We start from the raw sequence: 15,559 nt of genomic DNA, 5'->3' as shown, positions 1-15,559 counted from the left end.
TAATATGTTCGATAATGTCTTCCACTCCGGTTCGTCTACGAAATTCCTCGTTTCTTATTCTATTGCTTAAGTTTATTCCAAGCATTGATCTCTCCATCTTTCGTTGTGTCCTTCTCAATTTTTCGGCTGATGTTTTTGTGAGAGTTAAGGTTTCTGCTCCGTATGTGAGAACTGGTAGAACGCACTGGTTAAAAGCTTTTCTTTTTAAATGGATCGGTATATTTGTTTTAAATACGTCTCTCATTTTTCCGAATGCAGCCCAACCCAGACTTATTCTTTTGAGTAGCTCGCATGTTTGGTTATCTCGCGTTAACCTTATTTCGTGACCCAAATACACATATTTTTCTACAAGTTCTATGGGCGACTTTTTGATTTCTATTAGCTTATTGGGGACGAGATTGGTCATCATTTTTGTTTTTCCATAGTTTATTTTTAAACCGACTTTCTGGGTCACTTGCTGTAGTTGTTGTAGCATAACTCTGGCTTCTCCTAAGTTGTCTGTTATGAGAACAATATCATCGGCATATCTGAGATGATTGAATATCTTTCCATCGATCCTAATACCCTTTGATTCCCACTCTAGCCTTTTAAATGCGTACTCCATAACTGTTAAAAATAGATTTGGCGACAAGGTATCTCCCTGCCGCACCCCTCTGCCAATTTTTATCTTCTCAGTGCAATGGAGGTTAACGGTTGTTGTCGCATTTTCGTATATATTTCGAATAATATTTGCATACCTTTGATATATTCTGCATTCTGATAGTGCTTTTAAGATAGCAACTGTTTCGACTGTGTCAAATGCTTTGTGGAAGTCGACAAAGATAAGAGCAAGGGGTCTGTTATATTCGATAGACTTTTCAACTAGAGTTTTAAGGCATTGCAAATGGTCGTTTGTTCCGTGTCCCGCTCGAAATCCTGCCTGTTCTTCTGATTGATAGAAATCGAGTTTTGCTTCTAATCTGTTTGTCAGTATTCGAGTAAAGAGCTTGTATAGGTAGTTAAGCAAACTAATTGGCCTATAGTTTTCGAGATCTGCTTTATCCCCTTTTTTGTGGAGGATGATTGCAACCGAGTTTTTCCATTTACTTGGAATGTTTTCACTATGCAGACATAGATTAAAAAGTGTTTGGATTCGGGACATCAAAAGTAGACCTCCTAGTTTAATTGTCTCAATGACTACACCATCTTCCCCCGGACCTCTATTATTTTTCATATTTTTGAGGGCATGTTGAATTTCCTCTCGTGATATATCTGGTATATCCTCCGATCCTACATTATGTACCTTTTGTATTGGTTTTTCGATGAGCTCTGGAATAAGTTGACTTTTATATAATGTTTCATAGAAACTTTCCACTATATGTAATATGCTTGGTCTATCTGAGATAATATTTCCATTTTTGTCTTTAAGTTGGAAGATTTATTTTTTGTCATTTTCTATTTTTCTCCTCAATGCTCTCATGCTTTTGTTGTCTTCTATAGTTTTTATAATTTTCTCGTTGTTGTATTTTCTAATATCCCGTCTGATGGCTTTAGAGATTTCTTTATTTATGTTGTTTATATCTTGTGAGTCAAAATGTCCTTGACTTCTCAGCATTCTACGATCTTCCATTTTTTGTTTCGTTTCTTTACTATTTTTTTGTTCTTTTCCATGTTTAGGGCCAAATTTTTCCTGAGCTTATGTTAATGTATCTACTATTTCTTCTTTTAGGTTATTTATGTCTTCTCTTGTTGTATTTCTGAGTAAGTTACTGGTGATATATTTTTCAAACTCAAGTTCATTCGTTGGGCGCATCCAAGGTTTGAATTTTTTACTTTTTATCATCTTCAGTCTTTCTTGCTTAATATTGACTTCTACAGTTAGGCTCGGACCATTCTATGATCGCTTTAACTGAAAATTGATTTAAGACTGTAACATCTTTGACTATATGTTTTTTGTCAGTGATGATGAAGTCGATCTCATTTTTTTTCTTACCATAGGGGCTCTTCCAAGTCCATCTTCTATGGATCTTCTTATAGAAGAAGCTATTCATTAAATATAGATTGTTTTCTAATAGGAAATTTAAGAGTATTTCGCCCCTTTCGTTTCTACCTGGTGTGCCAAAATTTCCGAGGGCATTTTCAGCTGGGTCAGTGCTTATTCCTATTTTGTCATTAAAGTCGCCACATATTACCGTAAAATGTTCTTGGTCTTCTGAAACAGCTGTGTACAAGTCATCATAGAACTGTTCTATTTCTTCGTCAGCGTGACTCGATGTTGGTGCATAGACTTGAATGATCTTTATGGAGTAACGGGTGTTAAGTTGTAATTTTGCAAGTATAACTCTTGTGGAAACTGCTTTTACTGATATGATATTCTCAGCTAGTTTTTTATTAATAAAGAGCCCAATGCCTCCATTCCCATAGTTTTCTCCGACATGATAGAAAATGTGACAGGATTTTAAAGTGGTTAGGCTTTCTTCTTTCCTTCTGACCTCAGCGACTCCAACAATGTCCCAATTGATTTTATCAAGTTCAGATTCCATTTCTATGAATTTTTCTTCTGATAGCAGGGTTCTTGCATTGAAAGTTGCAATTTTTAGAGATATATATCTGTTAGATGGTTTTCTAAAATATGTCAGAATTTTGCCCCCCCAGAATCCGTGGGACTGACTGATAGTCTGACTGATAGTCTGACTGATGGTCTAATAGTCACTAATAAGAAAAGCAAATAAATGTTCTTTAACATACAAAAGAGAGGATCGAGAGTAGGGCATAACGGAACAATAAAGCCATATAATTTTGAAAGATTGCAGCGTCTTAGATGCCGTAGGTAATGTTGTTACATAAAAAATAAAAGGGAATATTTAGGTAGCTAACTGATGTTTATGTATATATAACCCTCTTTTAAATCCAGAAGTCTAATTCGAATCTCTAAAATCAGGATATATAAAATAGTGATCTAACCAGTGCTAATGTGTGGATACGTGACGAGAACGTATTAATTAGACCAGGATTGCTAGAAAAGCCATCAGAGGTATTTTCCGACTTACAGAGGTCCGAGTACTAACCAATACCGAACAGAGCTAATTCCAAGATCAAACACATATATAAAGACAGCAACGTCGTACAAGAAACTAAATCTCAGTGCTAAAGTTGCGCAGTCTTTATCCAAAGACTCTATAATAACTGCATTGCCAAGTTAAATTGGGAGGATGCCCCAAGAGAAAAAATGCCTTTAAGACTTCCACAAATGAAGGAGGAGGTAACATATGGTCAGATTTAGGAATAATGAGACTATCTACCGACCCATTATATTTATCAACACCTGCTATCCTACCTACAATCAATACTTATCTGTTGTGGAATATCAAATCAATTACATGTAATCAAACGAACTGGGCTTAAAAAAAATTATCCAAGGAAAGGCACTTCAGAAATATTGACATAAATTTTAAAAACGTCATTTACCTGGCTGTATTTTCAATAGAAAAGGGAAGACAAAAAGAAGAAAGGCAATAGAATCTTGTTGCGTTCTGACTATACGATGACGATGATCTTTATATAACATATAGGGAGAAAGAGAGAATAATGTTTATATTTAATTTAGAACTCGAAAGGGAGAAAAAGGGTTTTCTCCCTTTTGAATTGGGTATGTATATGTATTACCATAGAAAATAAAAGCAAGAGAACTATAATTATAAAACTAAAAGATTACGAAATGAAAAGATTATATAAATCCCTTATATTTACACAGACTGTTTTACAAAAGGTGAACGAATGAGCATAAACGGACAGCTGTTTTACAAACTTAATATTATTAGACGCATTTAGGATCAATTTCACTCAAAATATGATATGCTAAAATATGATACGACACGAAAAAGGCAATGACTTTTACAGCTGATTGCCACATAAATATCAATGTAACCCAAGTATAATGATTTTTGCCACAGCAAATTTAAAGTGTTCCATACTTTCGAAATTGTAGTTGTTGACTAATGATTTTTCTAAATTTATTAAATTGGTCTCTTCTGTTAATTCGCTTGTATTCGGTTTTCATTTCGTTGATTTTAAGTGAAACATTTTTCGTGCACTTTGTTAAAGATGTTTGCGGACCGGAGAAAGTTTCTTATGAGATCCATATCATTAGCATATGCCAGGAGTGCTTTGTACCTTGGCCCGTTAATGGATTACATCTTAAATAGGCGTTATTTCTATTTTACTAAGCTGTTTATTGATTTTTTGATTATTTGAATCAAGAATCTGTAGTTTATTCGACTGTTGAATAAAACAGACTTTCTTGATGCATATTTTTATCTCTGGATTTTTGTTTGCCGTCTCCTTATTACAACGATTTTGCTGGATATCGACATAGGGAACCTGGTGGTATGTACATGATGTTTCCATAACCAACGTTCGAAAATTTGTCTTACTGTAAAGTCATGATGATTTTACTAGAAAATATAGTGTTGTTTAATAATAATAAAGATCAAGCAACAATTACTATATGCATTAACTTGGTACTAATATCTCTGCTCTCCGCTAACAGATGGCAGTCCCGAAAACATTAAAACTCATGCTTCCCATTATCCAACGATTAGCCAGTCCAGTACTATACGCCTTATTATGGTACTGATATTGCTGCTGTCCCTCATGGGTGAATAGAATATGCAAGGAAGGTTTTGGCAATTTAATAGGATTTTGTGTGTTAGAATATTATTTTTCCGAGAAAGTGAAGAATATCAATTTGCTATCCGGATTTAATCCATAAATTATTAGAATACTATAAAATAATGATATTAGCATAAAAAAAACGGTCTAATAGTCAGTAATAAAGCATATAAATGTTCTTTAACATACAAAAGAAAAGACGTAGAGTAGGGCATAACGTAACAATAGACCCATATAATTTTAAAGGATTGCAACATTTTAGATATCGTAGATAACGTTGTAACATAAGAAATAAAAGGGAATATTCAGGTAGCTAACTGATGTATATATAACTCTTATAATACTTTTAAATTAAGAGGTCTAATACGACAAATCAGGATATATAAAACAGTGATTAAAACAGTGCTAATGTGTGGATATGTGGCCAGAACGCTAACAAAACAATGTACGTAAAACTCAGGTATTAATTAGATCAGGATTGCTAGAAAAGCCATCAGAAGTATTTTTCGACTTACAAAGGTCCGCGTACTAACCAATACCGAACGGAACTAATGCCAAGGCCAAACACATATATAAAGACAACAACGTCGTGTAAGAAGCTAAATCTCAATGCTAAAGTTGCGCTGGCTATATCCAAAGGCTCTATAATAACTACATTGCCAAGTTAAATTGGGAGGATGCCCCAAGAGAAAAAATGCCTTTAGGACTTCCACAAATGAAGGGGGAAGGTAACATGAGGTCAGATTTAGGAATAATGAGACTTTCTACCGACCCATCAAATTTATCAACACATGCCTGTTCAACTACCTGCTATCCTACCTATAGTCATTACTCATCTGTTGGGGACTATCAAATTAATTACATGTAATCAAACAAACCAGGCTTAAAAAAAGTTATCTCAGGAAAGGCACTTTTAAAACGTTATTTACGTGACTTATTAAAATTTAAATTTTTAATGAAAAGTAAAAGATTAGCCATTTGTTATGGGGTTCAGAGAAGAACCTTCACGATGTTAATTTTTTGAGATATGATTGGATGTTTTCTCTTCATTGCATACTGAGACACCCAAGTGGTATTCTTCTGTGCTAACTTCCTTCCATAACAGTTTTACAAGTTTGACATTTGTCCAAGATTGTCCATGATTAGCATCTATGTATTAAAATAGGTAAAAAGTTTAAATTATGATCTGTATTTCTTTAGTGGCATTATTATTAACCGTGATTATTTATCTAAGATATTTAAAGTGTTCCATATTTACGAAATTGTAGTTGTTAACTTTAATATTTTATCAAGATCTATTAAATTGGTCTCTTCTGTTGATTCGCTTGTATTTCTTCTTAGCTTGACGAATTCTTCTTTTTTCATTCTGTGAACTACTAGTGGGTTCTTTTTACGGAATTTTTTCATCACGTTTAGGTAATCATCAACGGTATATAAACGTTGTTGAAATTTTAGGGCATTTTCAAAATCTCCAAAATCACTACCATTGGGTAAAAGCTATGACTAGGAAAGAAATAGCGTAATGTAATTTTTTCAATGGTAGGATGAGTTTCCAAAATCATTTTCAGAATCAAAACTATTTTAATGCTGCGGTTTTGGCCGCCACAAGAGTCTGACCACAAAATTACATGTTTTGCAGAAGTAACATTTTCTTCAATGTGTTTCTTAAGACAAATGCCTACGTCCTGGGCTCCCCGACCAGCTTCACCTTCTATCCAAATATAACAATGACTTTTTTATCCTTGGCGCTATGGATACCAAGGTTGTAAATACATAATTGACGCTTATAATATACAATATTTATTAGAATTCTCGAAAGGGGAAGAGTTTTTCTTTAAATCAAAACAAAAGGTTTCCACTTCTGGTTGATCGTTGCTTATCTTCATGTCTAGCTTTCTTTCTTCTAAGTGCACATTTTTTCTTTTTTTAACGCTTAATTGTTCGTTATCTGCGCAATTTTTAATTTCTAATTCGATACAATCACATCTACTACAAGTATCTTTTTTCAACTTTTTTCTTTGAAGATTAAATCGTGTTAAAAACATTTTTTTGTAAAACGAAAATTTAACAAGGTCATTGTCTGCTTCTTCAATATACAATCATACATTTTACTTAATGTTATGTCTTTTGTTAAGTATTCTCTTTCTGTGTTAGCTCTTCTGTAATATGACTATTATAGAAAAATTTAAGCAATAACTGCCACTACTTCTTAACCTAAACGCCTCAACAAGTTGCCAACGTCACCATTGTTAACCACGTTTATGTACATATGTTTCCAAATATTCGATTTACAATCATTAAAACGCTCGCAAGAGGCGCTTGGTTCAAAACTAATATACAAAAATTAGTCGCTTGCTCTAGTTATGCAAAATTCAAAATCCAAAATAAAAAGAAAGGTACTTAATCTTTTTAAATATATCTGGTTATCCGTTACTAACAGGTTAATGGGATTTATTACGTAGATAGTTTATGACTTTTTCTATCTTCTTCTTTAAGTTCCATCTTCTATCGAAGGTTGGAAATCATCATGGCTATACGGACTCTGTTGACTGCTGCTCTATAAAGTTCTGCACTACTGCATTCAAACCATTCCCTTAAGTTTTTAAGCCAGAATATTCTTCGTCTTCCCACATTTCGCTTTCCTCGGATTTTGCCTTGCATAATAAGTTGTAATAATGCGTATTTTTGCCCTCTCATCACATGTCCTAAGTACTCAAGTTTTCGTCTTTTGATAGTTAATAATATTTCCGCCCCATTTCCTATCATTCTAGTTACTTCCACGTTTGACATTCTTTGAATCCATGATATTCGTAGGATTCTTCTGTAACACCAAAATTCAAAGGTGGCCAACTTATTCAGATGGACTTGTTTTAGTGTTCACGCTTCCAAGCCATAAAGAAAAGTAGAGAACACGTAACATCGAAGCATTCTCAGGCTCTAACTTTATATCCCGAAAACAAAGAAACTTTTAAAGTTTAAAAAATAATGCACATGCTATTTCAATGCGTGTCCTAATTTCTTTTGTTTGGTCTACATCTGATGTTATCCTGTTGTTCCTCTTTTCCACCAGAAAGCGCCATAATCCACAATTTAAGAAATTGGGGCTGGGTCTAGTGATGCATAACGCCGTTCATATAGCAATTTGTTGTCACATGTTTATAGTTTTTCAAAAAATGAACTCCGATTTAAAGATTAAAACTTAAAACAAAATATAAAAACCTATTGAACCTTATTCAGAAAATTTCAGAAAAGAATAACTTTTGTGAAAGATTGTGGGACACGGTCATATTTTAAGATAAAAACTTCAATTCAGAGAGTGGACATTCTTAATAAATGTATAATCTAATATGGAAGCATGTTTATGTTTTACAGACTTAGAAAGCACTGAGCACACAAGTATTTATTTTTTTATGTACTAGGTCGTAAAATAAGTATACTCAAAACAAATAAATATTATCTACCAAGTATTCTACTCCACTTTAATATCAATGCATCAGATATATTATAAAGATTTCGTCGTAGTTGTAAATTAATAGGAGATAAAGCCAAATGTAGAGCATATAGTGAAATCTGAATATCTTAGAATAACTATATCGAGCGGGAACATTATTGATGAGCAAAAGGGAGACCCATCGCTGAGAAAGTGACAAAGCAATTGGCAAAAGCAAAGGGTACTTTGTACTAAAGTACCCATACTCTAAAGCATAAGCAGGTCTTTTCGTACTCTTTTAGTAAGTGATAGATTCGACCGTTACTTGATGGAAATTCATTTTATCTAACAATTAAACAGGTATGCGTTTACACGTCATATTTTGTAACTGAATAAGTTGAGGAGGGGATAACTGTTTGTCTCAAGTTGGTCATTCAGAATTATGTCTGTATTTTTTAATTTGCTAATTTCCATAGATTCTAATATTCATGGAATCTACAGATAGCTTAAGGCCTTTATTATAAATACACTTTTTTAGTAATAAAAATATATAAATAGAACCTAGAATACGCCTGTAAAAGTATGTAACTTTTGATCTATGGGATAAACCCATCTCCTGAACAATGGTGCCGATATATGTAGGTAAAATTTTCTACACCTATTTTAACATGTTTATTTCCTCATTATCAATATATATGAGTTGTAACCGATACCACAAACTCATTTACTTATAGAGACTATATATTGACTATAGTTATTACTATACAAATCTGACTCGAAATATCGTCTTAAAATAACAGTAACAGAAAAGTGAAAGATTAGTCATTTTTTATGAAGTTTAAAGTAGAAGCGTTCACGAAAATTGAAGTACTAATAAGACCACCGCAATCGGGCGTACCCTGGGTAATGAATAATTAAGTAATCGTTAATTCTTAAATCACCCGTGCAATGTAAATCGGTCCTTTTTAGGACCAACTATTCTAATTATGTGTATAAATATTAAGAGTATATCTAGAGATAAAGACACTCCACTTTACATATGCGCTTAACAAAATGCAGGCAAAGAAGCTTTAATGCATATTAAATGTAGGCAAAGAAGCAAAGAAAAACTTATAATGAGAGAAAACAAAACCAGTCAGCTGAGAGAACCTTTCAACGATGTTGAGCTTGGATCCGCTATCCACGTATATAATGAACAATATTACGGCTCCTGGCTGAGGATCTGAGCACAAAACTAACTATAAAATTTGAAATAAAAATACAACAATGGCTAATATTAAAAGTCTTTAGACAAGCAAAGTAAAGACAAAGTTGTTGCCTTGCTTAAACCTGGCAAAAACTCCAACGACCACAAAAGCTATCGGCCAATATATCTATTTATTTTGTCAGCTATACAGAATACTTCTGTACATGATCCTTAATATAAACCGATAATAGAAGAAAAACTCAAATTAAAAGACAAAAGTGGCTATATATGACAGGTTAGATCATATATGTCACAAATACTAAATCTTGCCCAACACAGCGAAGAGAAGTACGAAAAATATCAGGTATGAGGAGTGGTATTTGTTAATCTAAATGCCGCTTATAAGTAGTTATTTAAATAACTTATAAAATATTTAGTTATAAATTAGTCAGCCAAATTCAGGGAATATTAAGACTCACATCCATACATAAGCTCTACAATATCGTAGCTATCAATCCACCTAATATCCGAAGATAAGTAGCTACAGAGCAAAAAAAACAAAGTCCAGATTCGTGACATCCACTCCACGAATACAGGCCCATTTTATGACTAGAATCAAGGAAAACTGGCTATATCAACACATCTGCAAGATATACAAACAAAAATAAGCTGCTCCTCTCCATCTGATCCCTCGAACGGAACTTCCTTATGGTAGTTATCTTCCTTAAATCTGCCAGGAGGACTTTTGCCTGCAAACACCGGTTAACTTGTGTGCATGTGGGGTGGTACAAGACTTATCGCACTTTCTTAATTAACTTTACCGTTCAAATCGCTCTTTTTGAAGGGACAAGGTTTATTTATGGGAACTGAACATGTAAAGTACAGTCAGTAAGCTATTACTTATAAAGATCATTGCAAATTTGACACTAACTCCACTTATATTGATTACATATTACTCCTAAATACGAGATAAAACATTCAGAAATATGTAATATTGGTGAAGTGGTATAAGTCATATTAGAAAAATTAATCATTCTTCCCTTTTTTTGTGCACTACTACCCATTTTAACAAAAAAATATCTATTTTAGCACTTAAATATTTATTTTGAGATAACCTTCTATCCAGAATTAAAAAATAGAATAATAAGAAATAGAATCCAGAAAAAAATAAAATAATAAAATAGAAGAATTAAAATAATAAAAAAGCTGTATATAAGATATCATGAAACAATGGATGAAATAAAAGAACTTCTTATTAATCGGATTCTTAAATAAAACGTATAAAGACATACTCACGTTAACAAAATACATTAGGAAATTTTCGCATATGAAAAAACACATCCAACTTGGTAATGAAATCCTTTTGTATCTATAAATCTATTTTTAGAAAAGCACGTACCTACCAAAAACAGGTATTTGGTAGTACACATATCTGTTACATACTGTAATGCGTATGAATGATAACAAAAGTAAGGAGTCTATATGAACCGTTTAGAATATACGCTGGAAATAAACGGCTTAATCCCATAGTTGCCAAACTATCAGAGCTTACTTAAACCGATATACCTATGGTTCCAATATACACGGAACAAGATCTGAACTACCCCTATAATATATACACGTGAACTAAGCGATATACATTCATGATACAGGGGTACTTAGGGGCTCCACAAAATTTTTAAAAATTGTGAAACTATACATGTTGATGAATCGACAGAGCCAATATTATGGAATGGTCAAGTGAGCTCCGTATATCGGTGGCCACTTGACCACGGAGCTCACTTGAACCTGAATTTTAACATGGGCGGAGTCCACTTTATGCCGTAGATATATTTATATATATACATATATATTATAAATATATTTTAATTTTGTCAGTGTATAGTGATTTTAATGGGGAGGAATTATACAACAATAATAAAAAAAACGTTCATTCGTAAGAATAAAAATGGTTCTTTTAATGTTTTTAAATGATCGCTTCGCCATAGAACCAAAATTTTGAGATTTGGCGAGAATTTGTTAACTAGTAATTATTTCATTTACAATAAATTGCAGGCTTATTCTGATAAACTAAGATCACTGTTCATTAGTGTTTTCAAACCATGTTAGTATGACTCTTGAAAATAATACTAAAGTTATGGCATTACATGAAGATGGTCGCAGTATATGTTGCATTGCAAATCATTTGAATATTGAAAAAATAATGCCCTTGATGCTCTTACAAAGTGTCGTTAAACTGGGGAATACCTTAGAAGACCAGGATCAGGCAGAAAAGACACAGAGATCAGCGTGATGAACGTTTTTTAAAGATTTTCGCATTACGGAACCGCTCTTTAACGTCAAATATTTTCGCTGGTCATTTGTTAGAAGCTCGAAGAACTCATATTTTTGCACGAACTGTAAGAAAAGTCTTGTATGAAAGTGCTTTTCGTTCTCATAAGCCATAAATTGACAGCAGCTCATCGGGCTAACAGGATGAGATTACGAATGATCTCAGATACTGAACTGTTCAGCAATGGAGTGTTGACGAGTCCAGTGTTTAGGACTTAAGATCTTCAGACGGACGCGAACGTGTTTGGAGGAAACCCTTAGAATGATCTGCACGTTGCTGTGTTTCACCGAGAACGTTGTTTGGTGGCGAAGGTATTATGGTGTGGACGGGTATTTCCTTCAACGGACGCTCCGAATTAATTTCGGTTTCATCGAATATGGAACTCTAACAGCAGATAGATATATACGACAGTGTCTGGAGGACAATGCTTTCCCCTTTGCCCCTTCCATTGGGGATAATTTCTTATTTATGCAGGATAATGCGCGTCCACATGCTGCGCGAATGATCATGGACTACCTAAATATTGTCCGAATTCCCGTTTTGAATTGAACAGCTTGTAGTCCTGACATGAGTCCATTAGAACAGTTATTGGATATTTTAGGGAAATAGATTAAAAAGATGCAACTATTGCCAGAAACGATTCAAGAGCTGAAAATAGTATTGAATAAAGAATGGGAACATATACCGCAATAACAGATTCAGCAACTTATTGCAAGTAGGCCTAGGCGTATTGAAATCCTCCTTAGATGTAGGGGATACAATATCCGATACTAAATCTAAAGAACAGCCAACTGTGAGTAATTAAAAATTTATTTTTTCTTTTGATTTACTTGTTTTTTTTATTTGTTCCTATTATTACTTTTTTAGTGTTTTAGATAAACGATTTATATTATTACTATTTAGATCCTCCCTATTTAAACTACTTAACACCTAGATAATTAAAAGAAACATACAAAATGCAAGTGTCCGGAATTTTTTTGACCAGGAGTATATATATATATATATATATATATATATATATATATATATATATATATATATATATATTTATTGTGTACTATTGATTAAACCATATATTTTAGTGTATTTTATTTGTAAATTTATTGAATTGTTACAGAAAAAATTGGAAGATAAGTCCAAATTATCAAAAAGAAAGATGAAAAAGCTGACTAGATTGAGTGTTGCAGAATTAAAACAATTGGTACAGAGACCAGATGTAGTTGAAATGCATGATGTTACCGCAAGAGATCCTAAATTATTAGTACAGCTTAAAGCTCATAGAAATACAGTTCAGGTAATTTTACTTTTTGGTATTTCCAAAAAACTAAAGCAAGAACTTTTTCAGTAGATGTTTCACTACTTATTTTCTTAAGTCTTACAAAACCAGAGTATCTCTATTTCATCGGTTACAGTTTTGTTTCTGATCCGTAGAAATGTAGCCAAGTTTCATCCATAGTAATAACACGGTGTAAAAAAGGTTCAAAAACGTTTGCAATTAAACTATATAGAGCGTCTGCAGATCTATTCTCGCTAATATAAATAACCGCAAAAATCTTTCTGTTACCTGACCAATTTTGTTAACAAACCGGATTGTTAAAGTACACTGTAAATTTTCGGTAATATCAGTAGTATCGTCCGCTAATAGAAAAAAATTGAGATTCATTGTTATTATAAATTATAATAAGCAATATCATAGACGATAAAACATATACTGTAGAAAGCTTAGGATATGGGAGAAAGCAGACACAAAGCAAAACACTGTGAATACTAAAACACCCCAAGGGAAATCTAGAGGAAAAACATGTACTGAGAGATCACCAGATGTAACGAAAATGAATTAGAAAACATGGTGAAAATAACCAAGACCAAGACAAAAAATATTGGTACGAAAACCAAAATCAAACAGAAAAACCAAGCAAGAAGTATAAGACCAATGTTGCAAAAACAAAAAAAGGCTGTGTGTGAATTTGTTAAATGACCTAGAAGAGAATAGTTACAGCGTTAAACTGAATACCTAAAAGTTCAACAAAGCAGATGCAGATCATTGGTTAAAATAATTGACAATGGATCATGGGAAACACACTTCACAGAACTATATAGATGCAAATAAAGTTCTGAAGAGGAAGAATTTGCAACAAAAGACATAAGAAATAATGAAATAACGATACCTACATATGACGAATATTTACATATTAAAATAATGAAACAGTACAAAAAACGCTTGGCCCAGATGAAATTTCCAACTAGCTGATTAAAAACGTAGCGGAAAAATTATTAACAAGCATCTAGAGCCTAATACTTAAAATATGGGAAGAAATGCCCGAGAATTGGAAAGAAGGTAGAATTATACCAATATTTAAGAAAGGAGAATTATTATATATAATACTGATTAGACAAAACTCACTCAATTCAAAGAGAAAAAAATTGGGAACTACAAACAAGGATTCAGGAACGGCAGATTCCTATCTAGAGATGGAAGACCTAGAGAGATATGAGGACCAGGTTATGAGAGATATCAAAATCCTGAAAGTGAGAAACTAGAGAGACCTATGCACAAATCGAAATGAGTGGAAGACAATTGTAACGAAAACCAAGTTATACAACAAGCTTTGACAGTAAACAAGAAAAATGCGGAGTGATTCATAGCAATAAGCTAATCAAAGAGTGGCAAACATTCCATCAGAAATGAAGCGCGTAGATGATGATGATGATATTATTTGTTTCAGTTATTGACTATATATTTAAGGTTGAATGTGCCTCTGTAACCCAATGACTTTAAAATAAGTCCTTATTACTGTATGCTTGAATGTATTTCTTTCTTCTTAACATCCGTTCTTTTCTTATTGTTTCATGTCTTTTCCGAGGAAGTTAGCATTAGCCTTAAAACCGTCACTGTTATGTTTTATCCATTTGCTCGCCAAGTTAACCTTAAACATTTGAATTTAATACTTCTTTAATTTTTTATCAATATGGTATATAATACACTCACCGGTACGAAAAACGGAGCACTTGTATTTTTAAAATAAAAACTTAAAATTTTATTTCTCTTTAAACTTTTGTTAGTATAATAAAGTAAACACAACCGGTTTTAAGTAATTTCTAATAAAAATTTAACTTTTGAACAAAGAACTGTTTCAGTAGATAACAATTTTAAGAATTAAGAAAAAAAAAACGTTAAGTAAATGTTGTAACAAAATGACGCTCAATTAATGAAAACTTCATGTGTCCGGACAAACTGATTTTAATAATGAATGTTTCCTCCACGTGCTCAAATTATTGCCTGAATTCTCCTTGGCTCCTTGGCATGCCTAAAATCAAATGGGAAATGTCCTGTTGAGTTCCCATTCCTGTAAAAGGGTTTCTTGTAACTGATTTAAGGTTAAAGGGACAGGAACCCGACCTCGCCTTCGCCAAAGCATATGCCAAACATGTTGGATTGGATTTGCGTCTGGACTTAATGCTGGCCAATCCATTACAGGAATGTTTACTTCATTTAAAAACTGTTGAGTGATTCTCGCACTGTGTTGATAATTGAGCCCCCTTTATAGCCTACCCTAGGACTGAAGTTACATTCTGTAAAATGCTCAAGTGGTCTTCGCCATACTGTCTCGAGGCCATATGGAAACCTCAATGTAAACCTGGGCTCATCGGTAAATAAAACGTGCCTGCCTCCAAAACTCGATGGCGCTTGAAAAGTTGTAGGCCTGTTGCAGGTCTGCAACTGCTTAAATTTGCTTCTGCAAGCCTTTGTCTAATTGTTCGTTCACTTACGTTAGTTATTCCGGACCTACTGAAGTTGATTTCGGATTGGTACAGCCGTGGTACAACGATCTCGTAGACTTTGTAAGAGGATGAAGCGATCATCACGGGCACTAGTTCTTGTCTAGAAACGTGTAAAAATACGGTGCAAAGTACTATTGGATATTTGATACTTGTGAACAACATATCGCTCACCTCTTCC

At 33.4% G+C, this 15,559-nt stretch overlaps 1 protein-coding gene across 1 annotated transcript in view; it reads left to right on the top strand.

Moving 5' to 3' along the window:
• Positions 1 to 15,559, top strand: part of Sf3b2 (splicing factor 3b subunit 2) — a 116,545-nt gene that overhangs the window by 70,030 nt on the left and 30,956 nt on the right. Inside the window, exon 6 of the mRNA XM_072529923.1 lies at positions 12,716 to 12,892. Within this exon, the coding sequence (XP_072386024.1) occupies positions 12,716 to 12,892 (177 nt within the window). The remainder of the gene's footprint in view (positions 1 to 12,715; positions 12,893 to 15,559) is intronic.

The sequence above is a fragment of the Diabrotica undecimpunctata genome, chromosome 4 (genome assembly GCF_040954645.1).
Source record: "Diabrotica undecimpunctata isolate CICGRU chromosome 4, icDiaUnde3, whole genome shotgun sequence".
Lineage (NCBI taxonomy): Eukaryota > Metazoa > Arthropoda > Insecta > Coleoptera > Chrysomelidae > Diabrotica > Diabrotica undecimpunctata.
The sequence above is the reverse complement of the archived record's forward strand: the minus strand, read 5'-3'. Positions and strand labels throughout refer to the sequence as shown.